Raw genomic sequence first — 19,707 nt, 5'->3', positions numbered from 1 at the left:
CCAAATCATCTTATGGAGTTTAGGTTGGTTGAAAAATCTTGTTTGAGATTTTATTGGCACACATAAATTCAGGGTTAAACTTTGTTTGTTACAAGATAAGATTCTAATACTCTGCATTTTTTTTTCATGCTGTGAAACCAATAACATGCACATATATTGCTCTAGAATTCTTTGGAATTAAAGGTTTGAAAGGAAACCAAATAACTTTGCTCATTATGTTGTTTCCACGTAGCAACATAATGCAGGTCAGCAAAGTAAAGGTAGGATTTGGATTCTGTACATTGAAATGGCTTTAAATGCCAATTTATAGGAATATAGTCAGATTTGTTTCGTGTGACTCATTTTGTGGTTTTGTACATGATTATCTTTTCTGAGATATATGTTTTGGAGAGTCTTGAAAAAGAAATGTCTTCAGATTTGGAAAATGCATGTTTTATAATCCAAAATGTTCTTTAATTCCATGCAGTAATGGTCATATGTTAACCTTGAAATTTTTTATTTCATCCTAGAAGAAACCTTGAAATTTATGTTTAGAAAAGCGTGGGAACCATGATTATCGGCATCATCACATGTACAGCTCTCTCTTTCTATAGCATGCTTCATTATAACTTGATTCCAGATATACCACAGAACCACTGTGGATCCCCATGACCAAAATTATATTAATGTGTATCATTATGGGTTAAGAGAAGACAACATAAAACTTAGTCTTATATTGGGGTTTTTCCTTCATGTTTAAACACTATTTCTTGATGTATTTGATCATTCCCACTACACCACAGTTTGGTATATAACACTTCTTGGTATATAACACTTCTTGGTATATAACACTTCTCAATATATCATGGTTTGGTATATAATACTTTTCTCACTATAAGGTGGTCAGTTTTATGGTTCTTAGCTACCACATTATAATTTGTAGCACTGTTCATTGCAGTGTTTTAACTTGTGCTGAATGAAGTACATGTATTAGTTTGAATCATAGTTATATCAGTGCATTGAACTTAATGCCTGTATAAAAAGCAATAGAGTAGTCACAGAAGTATGCCATAATAATGAAGGAAATTATTGCATAGCATGAGTTTGTTTGGTGTGAGCAGCTGTAAGAGTGAGTATTGATAAATACGCTCAGCTACAGTAATCATTCTAATTTCTACTCAGCTGTTTAACTGTGCATACTTATTTAAGAGCCATGATTGATCAGTCTAATATTAATGTTTTTGCTTCAGTTAGAGCACCAGTCATCTCTTGAAAATTGCATTCAGATTTAAAACTTGTTAATTGGTTTAGGTAGTAGTTCCCAGATGTTTTATTGGGCTACTGATTATCCTCAATGCCCCCTGCCTTACCCTGTAAAAAGCATTATTCAGCATTAGCACCCCCCTCGGTAATCCCACCGCCTGCCAAGGAGCTGTACCGTCATTTTGGGAACCACTGGTTTAGATCTTTGTCATAGAACAAAGGCACCTGATAAAATTATCTTCCTCTCCCTCAACATTTACAGTGTTTAAAACATCTAATTGGTTTGTGTTGTTGTTTTAAAAACAAAAGACAAATAGAACAATTTTAACAAAAGTGATGCACCTTTAAGAAAGATGTATTTCATCACTATTAAGTTCCAGACATGGTGAATTTGTAAAGCCTCTGCAGAAGAAACCAATACTCGACCATAATGATTTAAAGAACTGACCCCCATTCATATAAAAAATCTTAGAAAAAGTTCTTCTATCATTAGTACTTTCAAGACTGGACTATTGTAACTCAATTCTGTCTGGTTCATCTCAGTATCTACTCCAGGAACTTCAAAAAGTTCAATTCACAGCTGCTCAGATCATACCATGATCAGAGCACACCTCCCCCTGCTCTGTCCAATCCAGAATCAAACACAAATTTTGTTCTCTGTACTACGTTTCACTGACGGACTCCAGTCCAACATACCTATTCTGACAATCATATACTCATTATTCCCACTATGAAAATGAAGTCATATGGTCAACATTCTTTTGCATACCAGGGCATAGCAAAGTGGAACGAATTGCCCACTGAGACAAAAAGACAGTGATCTCACTCAAGAGTGCTCTTAAAACTCACCTGTTTCAACTGCAAGAACAAACTTAAAGACCTAATAATGTTTCCTACCTTAAATATTTTCAGCATGTTTAATATTTTCAAATTTCATGGTGTTTGTTTTTTGTAGTCATATCATTATATGTGTTTTTTTTATGTTTTAGGTGTTGTTTAAGGTTGTAAAGTGCTTAGAGCTTCTAAAGATTAGGTGCTATACAAAGTCCTCATTATAATTATTATTATTATTTCTGAAAGTGCTGTTTATCATAGTGAGAGACAAGTGTGTATTTGTAAATTCGATGCCTGTCATACTTAGGGACCACTTAATGTCCCCTTTTTTCCAGCCTCCATGGTGAAGTTGCAAAAGTCAAACAGTAAGCACAAGAGTCTGGGGGATCAGGCCTTGACCTTGAAGACCAGTGCTGATAGAGAGGTGGCACTGCACAGAACTTTGTCTGCCATGCAAGCGGCACTAGCAAGACTGATGGTGCTGCGGGCTCTGGCAATACTTTCAGGAAGGTAAGGCTTGTAATATTATCAATGCTTTTTTAAAAGAAATAAATGTCCTGTTATTTTTGTCCAAATGAAGCATCTTGAAAGATATTGCATTTCTTCCAGCATTTGGATTCTGATGATATTTGAAAGCAGTTTTAAGAGTATAATTGTTTTCCATGGGAAGAAACAAAAATTTGAAACAATACACATATTAGTCCTGCATGGTAAATGAAAGGACTCTACATTGTTGATCATATATTCACAATGACAATGTCCACTGGTTGTACACTTTGGTATTTGCATGGACTACGAAACAAAAAGTATTGTATATGTTTTCTATAGTCATTCTTGTTTTTGAAATATCCACACTGTTCTTCATTCACTGTTATATCTCTCTTTGCATTTATATACATGTATCTCACTTTGCATTCATATGTTTTTACTCTTGATCCATATCTCTATTTCTTTGTATATCCATTTATTTATCTGAACCCTTTCTATCTTTTTCTTTTTATGTATCTGCTTGTTTACTCAGACAGTTAGTCAGCCCATCACATGTTTTTATATTTTTAGTGGAAGCTCATGCAGCCTTCCAGTAGCACTGGATAACATAGGACTTTCAGATATCATGCTGATAGTAAAACTCATGTGCCTGTGTGCCTTGAGAAAAATCAGCCTTCATCATGATGGTGGGCAGAAGCTAGAGCCAGTTGAGACCTTGGGGCATCTCTCAGCTGCCATTGGAGCACTAGTGGAGGAAAACAGTGCTGCTCAGAAACAGCTTCTGCAGCTCTGTACCAAGGTTTCACTTCTTTTGTTAATCTCCTATATTAGAGTTTAGAACAAGGTGTTATGTATGTATATATGCATATATTCTGCCTTCATTTCTATACAGTATTTGTTTTTTAATATTTGTTCTTTGATTTTCAATTAAGGGTATTATCAGTTGTGTACAGGGCATAAACTTGAGATATAGTCCAGTTAGTAATCATGGTATTTGCATTTTTATCCACAATTTTTCATCACTAGTATTGCTTTTTGAGCTGTGAGCTATAATTGAGTTGGTTTGGGGTCTGATAATTAAACGTACATCACACACATTGCATTAATGACTTTCAGATAAAAAAGAAATAGTAAATCAATTATTCATCAGGTAAACAACCAGGATTAGTGATTAGTTTGTAATTCATTGTGTTCATTATTTCTCTCGCTTTGCTTTATCTGTGTTTTCAAGGTTTTATCACATTCATTAATACTCTTGGTATGGTTTGGCTGCTGAAATTTAAGGAATTATAAATCCAAGGATTAATGAAATATACAGTATTGCAGCATTCATTGTCTGGCTTTCCTTGGGTCCTAGGAGCTTCTCACTGCTGCATTAGGAGGTAAAAGCAATTTGGAAGCCACAGCAGTCAGGAAAAAGTATCATAAAAAAGATGGGTCTTTGAAATCACTGGATTCACAAACATTTGCTGTAACACAAGCTCTTGTGTCTCTTCTTACCCATGGAAACCACAGGAACAGCCTTTGGAGTCCAAGTTCACCAGGGAAAGGTTTTGGATCACCAAGTAAAGCAGAAGGTTTGTAACTTTTATTCCAGTATTCCAGATGTGAACAGTTTCAGCTTTTGCTTGCATCTGTAAACAGTGCCTCATAGAATCGATTTAAATATTTGCGTAATTTTGACCATGCACCATTTCTTTTTAGTGGTATACTCAAAGTGTTGTACATTGTACATACAGCATTTTCATTATTTCTTTTGAATTTTTCATATTTTTGCATTTGTCATACCATTTGTTATTATCCATGTGATTTTGATCAGTAACATGCAAATTTCACAAGTATATTTCATTTCATTGCACTTCTCAAGTTGTTTCAGTAATTTAATTTTTGCCCTGATTTAAGAAATTTGTATATTTGTTGCATGAACTTGTTTGGTCTTTTCATTCATTAAGAAATGGCAGTAAAGTGCAGGAAGTGTGGACAATTTAAGATTGTAGGTTGTCTTCTTGCACATTTATGTTCATTGTGGATCGAAGACATCTGGTCCTACAGCGTACAATGGCAGCTCAAGGGCTGAGCTAAACCAGCACATTTTAAATCATCAGAGCATGAAATTTCAAGCCTCCTCACAACTTCAGAATTTGTATGCGGGATGTTGACATGCAACCTACACTCCCAACAAAGACACCAAAAACAGTGCAGTGGTGACTGATATGTGTCTCTCTTATTTTCACCCTTTTACAGAATGAACCATACAGCATTTTTACATTATTTCAGTGCTGATGTATCTATACAATATCTGGTAGCCATAATTTCCACTCACTGCCATAAATGGATATGTTGTGAGATAAGTAAGGATAGAAAGAAACAAGAATAAGCATAAGGTATTCAACATTTATTACTGAAAATGTAAGAAATAATATGAAATGATACTACAAATGAAAATTAGATTTAATACTTATTCAGATCAATTCTTCATTCAGATGAAACTGAGGTAAAAAAAAAAATCCTCATGGAAGCACATCTTATGTTCCCATTGAACAGCACAGCTACAATTACTAATTAAACACTGTATATACATTAATTACAGTAGAGTATTGAAACTCACACTTCACTACTTTTTGGACAAAAGCACTAAATCACCATTGCATAACTCAAATGGTTTGGCACAAACAGATGTTTGTCACTTAAACATCCTGAAATTGTTGAATTTCAGTATTCTCAGAACCATGGATAATTAGGACTGGTCTTTCAGACATTTTTGTTTTGAGCTGCAATTATCTATTTAGCATCAATTGGCTTCTTTGAGGATGTTTTAAGTAAAGTCTGGTGGTTGAAGTTGGTTTGTACAAGAGACAGGCTCAAACAGATGAGTGATTCCATTGTTTTTCAACTTAGATAACATCTTAGTACTTTGATGGATAAAATATTTTTGTTTCCTTTCCCAGAACATATGGTGGAACTTTTTTCACCTAGGTACTTTGTCCCAAAACTTAAGAAACAAAATAAATTTTTTTTGAATTTGTGCCACCCCCACCTCTGCATGTTGCTATAAAATAGATAAACAAAACACTTATTTGATAATAAAATGAAAGAAACTAGCCTTGTACATTATCATTTATTCCTCGTTTTGTTTTCATCATGAGCAATTTATTAAAGAAAAAATATATCCATGAGCTCTGTATATGTAGTATATGCAATGTAGTATATGCATCCATACTGTAGTGTGCATCACACATGACACATTCTTTATCGACATGAATTATAGAGAAATGAATCGTGTTTGGGTTGTACTAAAAGGTTTGAATATGTTATCAGATTAAAAGCTGGAGCCAACAAAATCGTAAATGAGAAAGAGAGAGGGAAATATGACTGATTGATTGAAGGCACCTGCCATTCATGCATTACATGGTGTAAGGTGCAAAATAACCAAGATTGTGTTATATCCAGGTTAACTATATGACATTATCTCGCAGATAAAAATCATTATTTGAAATATATTCACAGTGAGTGCAAATGACAATCTTTTTGCTAGCATTGTGTACAAAGAGTATTATGAAAGCATGTTATTGCTGTGTATACTATTTATCCTGCAGACATGAATACCCATTTGTCACAATTATGATTACAGATGGCAAACATATAGAAGCCCAGGTGGTGAATAAACACAGCTGGCAGCAAGCAATGAACTTGTTTCAACTTACTGACAGAATTGCAGATACAAAAGATTATTTTATTACAAAGCAAGCTAACTCCAGAAGCCAGCCTTGGATCCTTTAAGTGTGCTGATGTTTAAATTAATATATATATATATATATATATATATATATATATATATATATATATATATATATATATATATATATATACACACACACAAGCCAGCTGTCATAGGGAATTTTGAAAATAGATTGGAACAATGGAAAAGTTTTTAAAGCGGCACAATCTAGTGCTTCGTGCACAGACAACAATGACCCAGTATTACCCTGAAGATTTCGATGAGAAAATAAAAATCATTCGATGAAGTCATGAAGGCCACAAGAGAAGATAATTTTGCTGACAATATGATTATTAACATGGATCAAACTCCAATGTACTTGGATCTCATTCGTTGATGCCTGTTTGTGAGTTTATAGCCATCCTACCACCATTAATACCAAATGCAGTTCATTGTAACATATATTATGCTTCAGTGACTTTGAAGTTCAGCATTTAAATCAGTTTGATGGGAAATTCATGTATTGCAAGAAGGGGGTGGTAGGGCATTCATGTTCTTTGAATACATCTTTTGTGTTCTTAAAAAAGATTGAAGATGCTTCAAGATAGAATATGCTCAGGTTATACTGACTGCACTGTAATTTGTATCCCCCTCATCATATGGCAGGGGCCTATGTTGTTAGGGACCCCTGGTGGCTGAATGGTTTAAGAGGATTGCCTTTACAGATCACTGATATCTGACTTCTGTCCACATCATTTCAAGTCTATGCTTGGCCACTGTGGGTATGTGAGAAAGCTTGTCAGTAGCTTTTTATGTGTAAGGGTTCTTCCCAGGTTCTTCCACCAGCAAATATGCTGGCCACCATGTACAGCCTGTGATCTGCTAAAAAAATGGCATTAAACCTACACACCAGTGGTGTTACTCTTGTCTGTCCCATCACATCATGTTAAATTCCATCCCAATATGTATCATCTGTCATAAATTTAATTTCTTGTCATTAACTTTATACAGCCTTCATGACTTGAAGTCAAATTTGGTATGTGGCTTGACATTTAGAAGACCTAGATCAAATTCACTATTTTCTGGCAAAATGGAGATCTGGTTTGTGCTTGACTTAGATATTTGCCTTTTAGTTTCATTTCCATTTTGTAACTTTTGAAGAACTTCATGTATTGAAACCAAATTTGGCATAGGCTTTACATTAGGAAGATCTAAGTCTAGTGTGATTGTCACCAATTTGTGGCCAAAATTTTGTAAGTTATGGCCTGAGTTTGACTTAAAACTTTGCCTTTCGTTTTCTGCTTAGTGACTTTTGAAAGACTTAGTGGATGGAAACCATTTTGATGTAAGGCTTTACCTTACAAAGACCTTGGACATGATTGATTTTTTAGTGTTTGCAGGCAGAATTTTATGGAGTTATGTCCTATTTTTGACTTAGAATTTTGCCAGTAAAATGCATAATATTGGTGAGGGCATTCATGACATATGGACACATTTGTAATTTATTTTCATGATATCCAATATTCATTTAGTGTTCAATTTCAGGTCAGATTTTGAAAATGATTTAATCTGTTACTTGCTACAATCTGTTTTTATTGGACCTTCAACTTTATTAGGGGACACAGAAAATTGATGGGACAAGGTGACACTTTGTATAGGTAAAAGAAGTTTTCAGTTAAGGTATGAATTTAAATAAAGCTGTTATTTACTTTCAGAGCAAGAAGGCACTGTACCACAGGTTCCAGTACCACCAAAACCTGGAGTCATGCATTTGATTGATGCTTTATCAGCGTGTGTTCTGTCAGCAAAGATTTCCAGTCAGCACCGCCAGTGGGCAGGGCTACAGCTGGTACACTGCCTTTCATCCCACAGAGTGGACCGTAATATTCGTAACCAGTCTGACCTGTGGGGAGAACTTCCAGCATGCCCTGTTACGAAGCTTGAGGGCCACCAGAACAGGGTTGTGCATTGTATTTGGAGCAGCAAGAAAAACCTCCTGGCCACCAGGCAAGTTAGCATTCATGTCAGCAAACAAAGTACAATGGAACCTTTCTTCGGAAATCACCAATGGGAACCCTAAACAATGGTCTTAGAATATAGCTAGTCCTTTTAAAAAAGTGTTTTCTCTGAGCATCTGAAGTAATAATATATAATCAGATTTTTTTATCTCTTAATGCAAGGGGTCCTTTTGAAAAGGTGGTATTTACTACCAGCTTGACTTTATTTTGAATTCATTCATTTTCCTGAGTATATATCGTCCTTTGTCCATCCATTGTACATTGTCAAATTCATAATCCAAGGATTGTGGGTTTGTTATCAGCCCAGGTATGCTTGCATATTGTGTCATTGGGAAATGCACTGCTCCCATTTCCTCAGCATCATATAGTCACTTACGTGCATAGAGTTCTGTTTAAAGGACTCAACCAACCAAATTACCCACCATTCATCATACATTATCCTTTCACAGTTGGTATTTACAACTTCTCAAAAACTACTTGATCAATGTCTGCATTATTTTACAAGAGCAATTTGACATCTTCATCAAATATTGATGCTTTTAAAGAAGATAGAAAAGCCTTTGAACAACTTTTCCAAAAATCACTTGGCAGAATTTGACCAAATTTAATGAAAACATCTTGAGAAAACAGCGTTTTCAAATTTGTTCAAATGATGTCAGTCTTCATTTATAGCCATCATTATTGAAATGAGAAAAACCTTGAAATTAAAAAATTTCCTAATAGAATTATGACAGAATATGACATGAAGCACCTTGCATTAGAGCTTTCATCTTATGGAGTGGATGCTGATTTGTCATCAAGCATGGCCACCATTACCAAGAATAGGAAAATCTTGGCTTCGTGTGAAAAAAAGCTACTCAGCAGAATTTATCAAGATGGTCTTTCAAGTTTGTTCAAATGATGTTGATATGCCATCAGAAATGACCACTGTTACTAAAAATGTACAAACTTTTTAAAGATTTCTTCTCAAAGAACAAGTTTTACAGAAGGCATTCTTTTATGAAGGTTTTTAAAGTTTTATGAATGGTGCAGGTTCAAAAACAAAATTATTGCTGGTTTTATTAAAATCACCTTCTAAAATATCCCTCAGCAAAATCTGACCAGATTTGTTAAAACATACCTGCCACATTCCCAGACAGTGCTTTTTTGTTGTTGAGACTCCAAAAGTGTGTTTTGAGGTCCCAAGAGGGGTCACTATGCGGAACCCAAAACTGGCAACTTTGTCCAATTGAGAATAAGCTATCTTTTCATATAAACCTTTAGAAAATCACTGGAAATTCAACTCTGTATTAAAAAATATGTTTTCTTTAAAGTATTTAATATTCTTAAACAATTGTTGGCATATGTAACATTGTCAGATATCATCACCACACTCATACACATATGTGCAAACACTTAAATAATCACAACCATGCTGGTATTAAATAAAAAAACTACAATATGTTTTTGTCTTTAAAATCCATTGGATGGCATAATATAGTCTGAATTACATACAGTCATAGCTGCTCTCAATAGTTCATTAGGGTGTGTTTGTAGGTAATGCAGGTGTCATTTGTATTCATCTTTGTGCTTATGGTATATTTATAGCCTTGTTTACATGATTTAGGAATCACCTGGAGTATGTAATAATGCTTTACAGACATTGCATATCAGACAATAAGACAAAATGGCCACTGTATAATTTGCAATCTTATCTGTATAATTTTGCTCATATAACAGATGCAAGATGCATAAATGCCAATGTTGATTTATTTTTTATGTGGCAGATTACAATTTTTAAAAAATCAGAATTGTTTGTTATGGTCTAGGGCCTTAAATTATGTAACAAAGAAAAAACAACAACCAACAAGTTTTGAAAAATTAAAAAAAGTTATTTTTCTAAAATGCAAAGTTAAAGAATTCAACATAACTTACAGTATGGTATGAATTCCTATTTCATAAAATAATTCTATCAATTCCAGTAGATACAAAGCAGTCTGAATACACTCCAAAGGTACATGTATTCTGAATTATAATTCTATTGTGCTTATGTGCTAACACCACAGAATATGCCACTGTTTTAAATTCAAATGTCTTTAAGTGAATTCACAGTAAGATCCAATATAATCCAAAATCTTTTGAAGTCAATTCACTGTAAAATCCAATTTAATATTCCTCTTTGTATAATATATTAAAAATCCAACTGTTCTTTGAATAAGCCCAAAACATCGGTTCAGATATTAATATTATAATATCTTTGAATAAATGTTCTTCACAGCACTGCAGTTCCAACAAATGGCTCTCACTGAATTAATGGATAAATCTCAACTCCCTACAAGCTCAGTCAACTCTAAGAATGAGAATTCTTCCTTCTACTTACCTTATATAGAAAATTATATTAAGGTAAAAATGGAATACATTTCTAGAATATGATTCAAGGCTTTTAATGAATCAATGTTATTTTGAAATGTCTCATTTTCAGTCAACAAGCTGTTCCAGTTTTAATCAATCACAAACTAGGACAGTTTGACCTTTCTACAGTACAAATGTCATCCTTGGCTCACATGATGTTTACTAAATCATTCGACTTGAAATCTCTGAATGAATGAAATAGTACAATGTATTTATACATGATTCATCTTTACAGTATAACCCATTCATTGGACATTAGCAATAAATAATGTCCATGACTAAATGACTCTTACAAAAACTACTATTGTAAAAATTAAATATATATATATATATATATATATATATATATATATATATATATATATATATATATATATATATATATATATATATATATATATATATATATATAAGTATTCAAACTTTTACCTCTCATACATAGTCTATTCACATTATCCACTGAGCTAACCAGAACACTTGGTACAGTGTCAGACATGTAATAAAATCATTATAAAAGAATTACAAGTTTCCATTTGCATTTTTGATTTGTTTGATAAAAAACTTTTTGATGTACAGTAAAGCAGAATAACTTCATAATTAATATTTGAAATAAAAATGTTTACTTATAAAATTCTTCAAAGCAAATATTGTAGAGGTATTCACACTTTGGGGTCATTATTCTAAAGTTGGGGTACACCCCCCGCCCCCCCCAAAAAAGAAAGTCGACTTGGGGATGATGCATTATTTGAACTTCAAGCTGCAATCTCATTTTTTTTTGCATTTTTTCAAAAAATTTTAAATCAATTTATGCAAAATATTTCAAAGATTATTTCTTCTCAGAATGAAACATTTGGGGTTTAAAACTTGCCTATGCAGCAAAAAATGCACATTAAATTCCATCATGTCCTTATGACAGTTTGCTTTTATTTGTGAGGTGCCAATTTGTTTGAATTTTGCGATTGTTGCAAAGCACAAATTAATATATCTATTGTATCATTATTATCTACTTGTGGAGATGTAGACCCCTTCCCCTCCGGCGAGGATTGATGAATTCCAGCACTGACATTCAAATATAATTTTTTTGCAATACCTTGAAAATTGATACCCATGAAAATGAATGAATCCATGGTATGTGTGAACATTTTGGAGTAGGAGGTTGAGATTTCATTTTGTCAAGCTCACTTCTCAGAAGTTCAATATGGTGATGACTTTGGCAGTGTGAATTCATCTATATATATGTACTTCTTTCCACACATTTGTTTACACTCCAGAGTTACCTCAAGGTTTTTACTTTCCTTTAAGAATGTATGTGTTTTTCTTGCTACATACAATATGGGCTATACATAAATGGATCTTGTTTTATTTGTTCTAATCATTTTCTAAATTATCAGTAGCTAAATGTATTTCTGTTAGACCAACAAAGATCTTAATGTATTGGTCAGTGGGGCTTATCTTAGATATACAGTGAAGTTTTGTTAGTCCAGATTGTTTATCAGAATATCTTGGTATTCAGGTTACAATTCTGATGGGAACATATTTCTGTTATTCTTTTGATCAATGCTAATCCAGAGTTATAATTAATGTGTTCAAAAGGGCTGAGAATAAAGTGCTATGGATAACATGGTTTTCATTGTATTTAGTGACACTATATATTTCAGTGGTTATGATGGTGCTGTGAGGGTTTGGAACCTTCCCAACAAGACCCACCAGTTCTTACAGCAGACATGTATATTTAACCGTGGTGAGGATCAGTCAGGAGAAGACCTAGATGGACATCTTCTGGACAACATATGCTGGAGTGAGAATGGTAAACTTCTGGCTGGTAGTATGGACAATATGCTCAACATCTGGACTGTTGGAGGTAGGAAACTTTCAGTCGATGGAATTTATTTAATTTTGTCAAAATGCTCAGCTATAATAGCTTGTAAGGTACCACTCTGGTGGCCTAGTGTTTAGAGTGTCCACCTCGGATGCGGGTTCGAACCCCAGCCAAGTCACACCAAAGACGTACAAAAATTATACTAACAGCTGCCTTGCTAGGCACTCAGCATTAAGAGGTTAGTGTTAGGACTGGTTGGCCTGGAGTCAGGATGATGTGACTTGGTGGGACATCATGCTACATGTCTGCATCAGTGCAGTTGTGCTGGACTTGACTCTAAACTGCCACACTGCAGACATCATAGCAGTATGACTGAAAAACTGTTAAAGCTATGTTAAAATCCAAATCACACACACACACACACAGCTTGCAAGGTTAGCAACATGGCCAGCCAGTCTATCCAGAGGCACTCTTTTTGATTAAAGATGCCAATGGTTATCTGGATACCCACCTGTTGATAATAACCTGGGTAATAAAATGAGCCATAGGGTACCTGTTTACTGTATGCAAGTTTTCTGCCAGTGGTTTTAACCCTTTAAGCCCCTATCCCGTCTGTAGGCGTGATCCGGTTTCTGTATTCAATGGCCGATCCCGCCTGTAGTTGTGATTTTTTTACTGCATTCAATGGCCGATCCCGTCTCCAAGCGTGATGAATGTGTGTTAGATTCAACGTCTCTGATTGGTTCGAAATGGGTTTATTCCAAGAACTAACAACTATTAAACCAATCAGAAATGATTTTACTTTCATTTGTGGAAATTTGAATTGTTCAGAAGCTAAGGGCTCCTGTTTTGAAAGTGGTTTAACTACACGTGTTCTGGTCATGAAAAATCGTAAATGATGGCGGACGTAAGAGTGATTTTTGATGAGAGCAAAAATGAGGAGTTTCTCGGGTTTGATCTTGAAAATACTGAGCAAGCTGAGGAAAGATATGTTCGGCAGTTGGATATTTTTGTGAGATTTCGATTTGGACATAGAAGTTTCTGAGATTGAATCGTCCGAAGATGAGGTTGCTGACAGCAATGATGATCGAGTTCTTGCAGATAAACGTTGCACATAATTTTGTAAATTCTGTATAAATAAGTCGTGAAAGACTTGGACAAATAGGGAAAAAAAAATACATCACTGTGTAGACAAATTCATTTGCAATAAATGGTGAAACTTTCTTGGATTTTAATTGGATATAAGCAGAGAAATTAAGGTAAGAGTGAATGCATGTGCACGATGTTTACAAAATTTTTCAAACAGGTAAAAATTCTGGGGCACACGCAGCTAGACACATCTTAGCACTGCTGGGGCATAGCAGCAGTGATACTGATAATGGGTCTGGGGCTGAATGAGGTAAAGGCAGCACTCACTTTGTTTTCACATTGACAACCCTTTTGATGGAAATGACCCATACATTAGTCCCTCACTTTAAAACATGGGAATGACTGATACAGTTGTTGCTCACTTTAAAAGATGAAAATGATCCATAAAGGAAAATATTGAATAAAGGCCATTTTCTGCCCCCCTTTTTATGGGGAAAAGAAATTATTGTAAATTTCACAACTCTGTGTCTCATTGTATCATTTGATGTATAAATCACCCCATTCTGCAATAAATATGCATATAAATTTCTTTTTCATACCTAAACACGAAATTTGAACAAGGGCTGGTATGGGAAATTTAAGAGAAAATGCTACGTTTGAGCAACTTGAAACTAGAAATAAGATCTAAGCACAGGCTTGCTCAGTGAACAAAGTATTTACACTGATTTATTGATTTTTATGAAAACTGTTGGGTTCTCTTATTAACTTATGTGAGCACGTTTGCGCTGATCACTAAAAAGTTTTAAAAAATCTTGAATTTTGCTGTCTATGTGTCATTGTCATTGTTTTCTCTGTTGCTCGGTAGCTGCCATCATATTGTTACGTGTGAGCAGTTAGACCCATATTTCTAGGATGCACTATATTATTTTTCTTCATTATTATATTAAAAAATTCCAGGAATAATAAAAATTCAGATATTTTAAAAACAATGTTATACATTCATTTCTCTTTCTTCCTTCTTTCTAAATTGCCTTGGGAACATGATTTTTCTAAGAGGCGCTGAAATGGGCATTTGGAACTATATGTAAACAAAGACTACGTGGAGTAAATATTAAATGGAATTGTATTTTTACGTTGCCAATTTTTTTTGCAAAAGCATGCTGTAAATAATAGGATAAGTACATATATATTATTTGTTTTATGCATAAATAAAGGGTTTTTCTTCATTTTCATCATGATACCATTTGCTACGTTTAATTCACTCACTGTTAAAGTGTAATTCTGTACGTGTAATCTTTAAACGAATCTGTCAGTTTCCAGATGGAAATAATAGTTACAACTAGCGTATTTTTCATTCAGTTTTGTTAACTGGGCTTTTCTTCATGTAGTAACAATATTAATTCTTTAAAACTAAAACATTAATGGGGCAAACAACAAAGTATCATCTGCAGTTATATAAATCTGCTTGGAAGAAATGTGCCATCTACATGATATACAGACTGAACAACGCAAACTTCAATAGCTCAAACGGTATAGCAAATTGTCGCTCCAAGTTTGAGTCCCCAAAGCTCCCTATTTTTTGTCTTCTTGCTATTTAGGAATTAATATTCATGATATCAGCAGCTCTCAATTTACAGGCTTGAAACAAAATTAGTAACTTCTCAGTTTTCAAAACCAACAAAAAATAATGCAGAATTTGAAAATAATTTTATTTTTTTATCATGCAAGGTAACATTTTTTATCAATATGTTATTCATCAAAAATGGAACTATACAAGGGTGGCCAATCATGTCTGCATCAGAAAATAATGGTATTGGAACCAGCAGTTATTCTTCCATAATTAGATAGTTTAACTTTCATACAAGTTTATTTATATTAAATTTTTTCATACTGAATTTTTATCACATTTTCCATTGCTATCGTCCACATGATGAACAAAGGTTTTAGACTGACATAAATTTTTTTAACTTGCTTACTACATCAACGATGTTTCTAACTATTAGGCACCATTTCCAAACAGTGGGAACCATGTCCACAGTCATGATGGAAGCCAAGAAACTGAATTGATTTATGATTTTTTAATTGAAAATATTATCTGCATTACTTCTACACCAAAAACCAGTAATTATATGAGCCTCAGTCATTTGCAGATCATTTTATTTTTATGTTCCTTAAGTGTAATATTTGTATGGGTATGCTATTCATCTAAAAGGAAACTATAGGAGAGTGGCCAAATATCCTTGCATCAGAAAATGATTGTGGTGGAACCAGTGTTGTGAAGTGATTATTATTCCATAGTTATATAGGATAATTTTTTTATACATGTTTATTTATGCTAAATTTTTTAAGACTTAATGTTTTATCACATTTTTCTAATCACTCCTCCAAATCAAGAAAAACTAGTTTTGGACTGACATAAATTTTTGTTTGCCTTCTAAATCAATGATTTTTTTAGCAATTACTGAAATTGGAAATTAAACATTTTGTTTCCAAACAGTGGGAAACATGTCCCATGGTCAGAATGGAAGCAAAAGTAACTGAATTGATTTATGGTTTGTTAATTGAAAAGGATAATAGTAATATTCCTACCCCCATCAAGTCAAACAGGCTCCAAAGTATACAAATGAACATCTCACAGAGGAAGGTCACTAACAGGTTATGGCATGCATGGATTTTCCAGGTCTGTTACATGTAAAAATCCAGTCATGCCACTCCAAAAATAAAATCCATTTGCTGTGGATCCAATACAAGCAGAAATATTCCATGGACTCCATCAAAAGATGGCATTGTATCTGCAAGGTTGGTACTTGGGTTGTTGGGTGTTGTGCCCATGTATCTAGTTCCCTATGGTTTATTGGCTGAAAAAGATGGGTAAATGATGAGTTGACAAAGAAAGCATCACTAACTAGTGATCTTAAGGTTGCATCATCTATTTATTCCAGATTGTGAATATGACAATGGGGAATCAAATGAGTTGTTTTTCTACAGTGATCTTTACTTTCATCAGTAATCATCTGGCTCCTTTTATGTTTATTTGACAAATGATAATTCTGTATAATTTGAATTGTCATCCATATCATGATGTTTCCATTACTATGGCATCTTATTTGTGTGATACTGATGAAGAGAGAATGATAATACACAACAATTGCCATATTAAGGCCCTCCAGGGCCCTTATCACTGAAAATATAGTTCATAACCCCAACTACTAATAGAGAAATTAAAAAAAACAACCAAATATCAGAAGCTAAAATAGGCTGGAAAGTACCAGTGCTGCTGTTGTTCCAAATAAAAAAATTTGTACATGCAGATTGAAATGGTCGTATATATAATTCATTCAATTTTATCATCAGCAAATAATTATAATTTTTTCTGGTGACCCTGTTTGGCTGGTACCATAAAGCACGTGCTATGCTTAATGGGTAATTTGGCAATGTACATACCACATTCAAATGAATACAAAAAGGTATACTTTTAAGACATACTCATTAATAATTTGACTTTTTATGCCCATGTTGCCCTGTATAGTTTATTTTTAATGCTGTTCAGTCATTGCAAGTTCTGTCTGGTCACCTCCCAGTGAATCTAAGAAGGGTCCAAGGTTAAATATACACAAAATATGGCTATTACAATAACAGTTGCTCATCTCAACTGTATAGACGACAGGAGTGCATCACTTCTGGGTCATATTGTGGGTGGATGAGTGGGGGACATTACAGTCATCAGGATTTGCTATTAGTTTTAGTCAACTGCTTCCGTTAAGTAATATGTGTTTAGTGAGTGCATTTCTTTTATCAGATGCTTTTGTTGTCTCTTGCTTGCATAGATTTTCATTTAAACATTTCCCTGAACCTCCAGTTATATAGAAAGCCTTATGGCGAGATATTCGCATGATTTTTGCATAGGAATATGGGCAAGCGTTTCAGACTACATGTATAGTATACAGTACTTAAAATATTGTTCACAAAATTTGCCTTCAAAACTGCTGTCAAGTTATAATAGTTAATGTAAAAACGTGACTAGCTCTACTTTAATAGTATATATGAACACATATTCATATAACATTATTTTATTAGTTAAAATTTTTCCATACATTTTTGAATTTCTTCATTGCCCCCATCTAGGGCCCCAGTTTTGAGTCACTACAAAGAACTGAATATAGGCCATCGTGTACATAGGAGGAGAGAGAGTATAGTCATATATAGTTATTTTAAATAATGAAAAGGTAGAAAAATGCTTACTTCGACTCGTTTTTCATCCAAGTTTATGTGCAAACTTGTTCCCAAACACTCTTTGAAAGTTGCATTCATTCTATAAATTCACGAATCTTGCACGAAGTAAATCACCATCTTTGCTGACTCTAAGTGCTGGCAAATAGCATTTGCAAAACAAATAATAAAATGATTGTGTTTCCATTGTTCATTATAGGTATATGTTTTTTATAAATGTGTACATCCTCTCATTTCACAGACAAGTGTATGCAGTCGGTTAGACCAACAAGTAGGTCTTTGTTTTTTGCTTCTTCTGACTGCTGTCAGAAAGAAGAAAAAAAAGCAGAGAGATACTTATTGGTCTAGCAGTCAGTGTAATTTACTATTCCCATGCTGGTTTAAAAATAGATGCAAAAGGTCTAGAGAGTACAATACCTGTAGCCTCTTTCTTTCCTGTATTCTCCAATGCAGTTATTTCTAAAACATTACACATTTTTCAGAAGTTCATTAAAAGTGCTGAAGCAATAGAGTTTTCTTTTTTATTAATGTCAATATTATATCTTTATGAATGAATATATAGTTTATAAATAGATTATAGTTTGACTATAGGCTACTTCAGGGGGTGTGGAAGACAATTTAATTTTTTCTTCTTCTAAAGATAGAAACACAGTAAGTGTGTGTGTTATATAGCCATGAAAATATAAGGATAAAAGTACATAAATACATAAAGAACATTTGTCATTACCAGTGAAGGTAACAAACCCATGTATTCGGCGAAGAAGCAAATGTACAGGCCCCTGTTAACATCTTCTTTAAAGTTATATTCATTAATATCAGACAATCATTTAAATCATTCAATAATATTAAACATCATTCAGTAATATTAAGCACCCTGTAACCATGGCAACGGACATGTGAACACAAAACTGATGTCAGAAATAAATGTTAACCACCTCATATGTACAGTATATATAATTTAAGAACATTTGGAGAAGGGGCAGGAAATGGCCCTTATTATACATAGTCCTTTGCCCCTCACTTTAAAAAGTTGAAATGACCCACACACTTGTCTCTCACTTTAAGACATGCAGATGACCCATACAGTTGTCCCTCACTTTAAAATGTGGGAATGACCCATACAGTTGTCCCTTACTTTAAAACATGAGAATGACCCATACAGTGGTCCCTCACTTAAAATGTGGGAATGACCCATACAGAATTTGGCCATTTTCCATGTGAAAGATGATCTGGGTAGATGTTAGATGCTCAGCATTCCCTTCTGCTATTACCCCTTATCCTTATGTTAATGCAATTTGCAGAATGCATTCAAAGGTGAAAGTAAATGTTTTAGTATAATGTTTCTTGTAGAATTCTTACCAGATTACATTACTTTAAAATATTCCCACACTTGTTGTCAAATGTAAGCATCCTCTTAATTTTATTCTGGGCTTAAAACAGGTGCCATTTACCAGTGGATTAGAGGAGGTAATGGGTAAGAGTTTCTTCCATTAGTCTACGTGATGTGAAAAAGACATATTTGTTCATCGTTTTGTGAGGTCTGAATTATGGAGATAGCCAGGATTGTGCCTAATTTAAATATGATTGAGTAAATATTCTCAAAGAAAGAAATTACTAAAATATTTGCTTTATTAAACATTCTGTTTTGGGCAGGATTGCAAAGCAATTTTGTCATGGATTGATGATATCAATCTTGATGTCCACCTTGCCATTTATCTGGCATTAACTCTGGAGGTATTTTTTTTATTTAGGTTGTTGTCTTAGACAATATTGATTGTTAGGTCACATGACCTGATTTGTAACTGTTGCAAGAGGCGTAATACAGCCATTAGTGAAAATTATGTTACTGTGGCCTATATTTCATTGTTGAGTAATTT

At 33.9% G+C, this 19,707-nt stretch overlaps 1 protein-coding gene across 1 annotated transcript in view; it reads left to right on the top strand.

Moving 5' to 3' along the window:
- The window catches only part of LOC149801022 (putative E3 ubiquitin-protein ligase HERC1), a 263,061-nt gene that overhangs the window by 154,499 nt on the left and 88,855 nt on the right, over positions 1-19,707 (top strand). The window contains exons 49-53 of the mRNA XM_089955047.1: positions 2,412-2,586; positions 3,136-3,364; positions 3,923-4,142; positions 7,999-8,290; positions 12,351-12,553. Of these exons, the coding sequence (XP_089811173.1) occupies positions 2,412-2,586; positions 3,136-3,364; positions 3,923-4,142; positions 7,999-8,290; positions 12,351-12,553 (1,119 nt within the window). The remainder of the gene's footprint in view (positions 1-2,411; positions 2,587-3,135; positions 3,365-3,922; positions 4,143-7,998; positions 8,291-12,350; positions 12,554-19,707) is intronic.

Source organism: Sinohyriopsis cumingii, chromosome 4, assembly GCF_028554795.1.
Source record: "Sinohyriopsis cumingii isolate HCF-2022 chromosome 4, ASM2855479v2, whole genome shotgun sequence".
Taxonomy (NCBI): Eukaryota; Metazoa; Mollusca; class Bivalvia; order Unionida; family Unionidae; genus Sinohyriopsis; species Sinohyriopsis cumingii.
The sequence above is the reverse complement of the archived record's forward strand: the minus strand, read 5'-3'. Positions and strand labels throughout refer to the sequence as shown.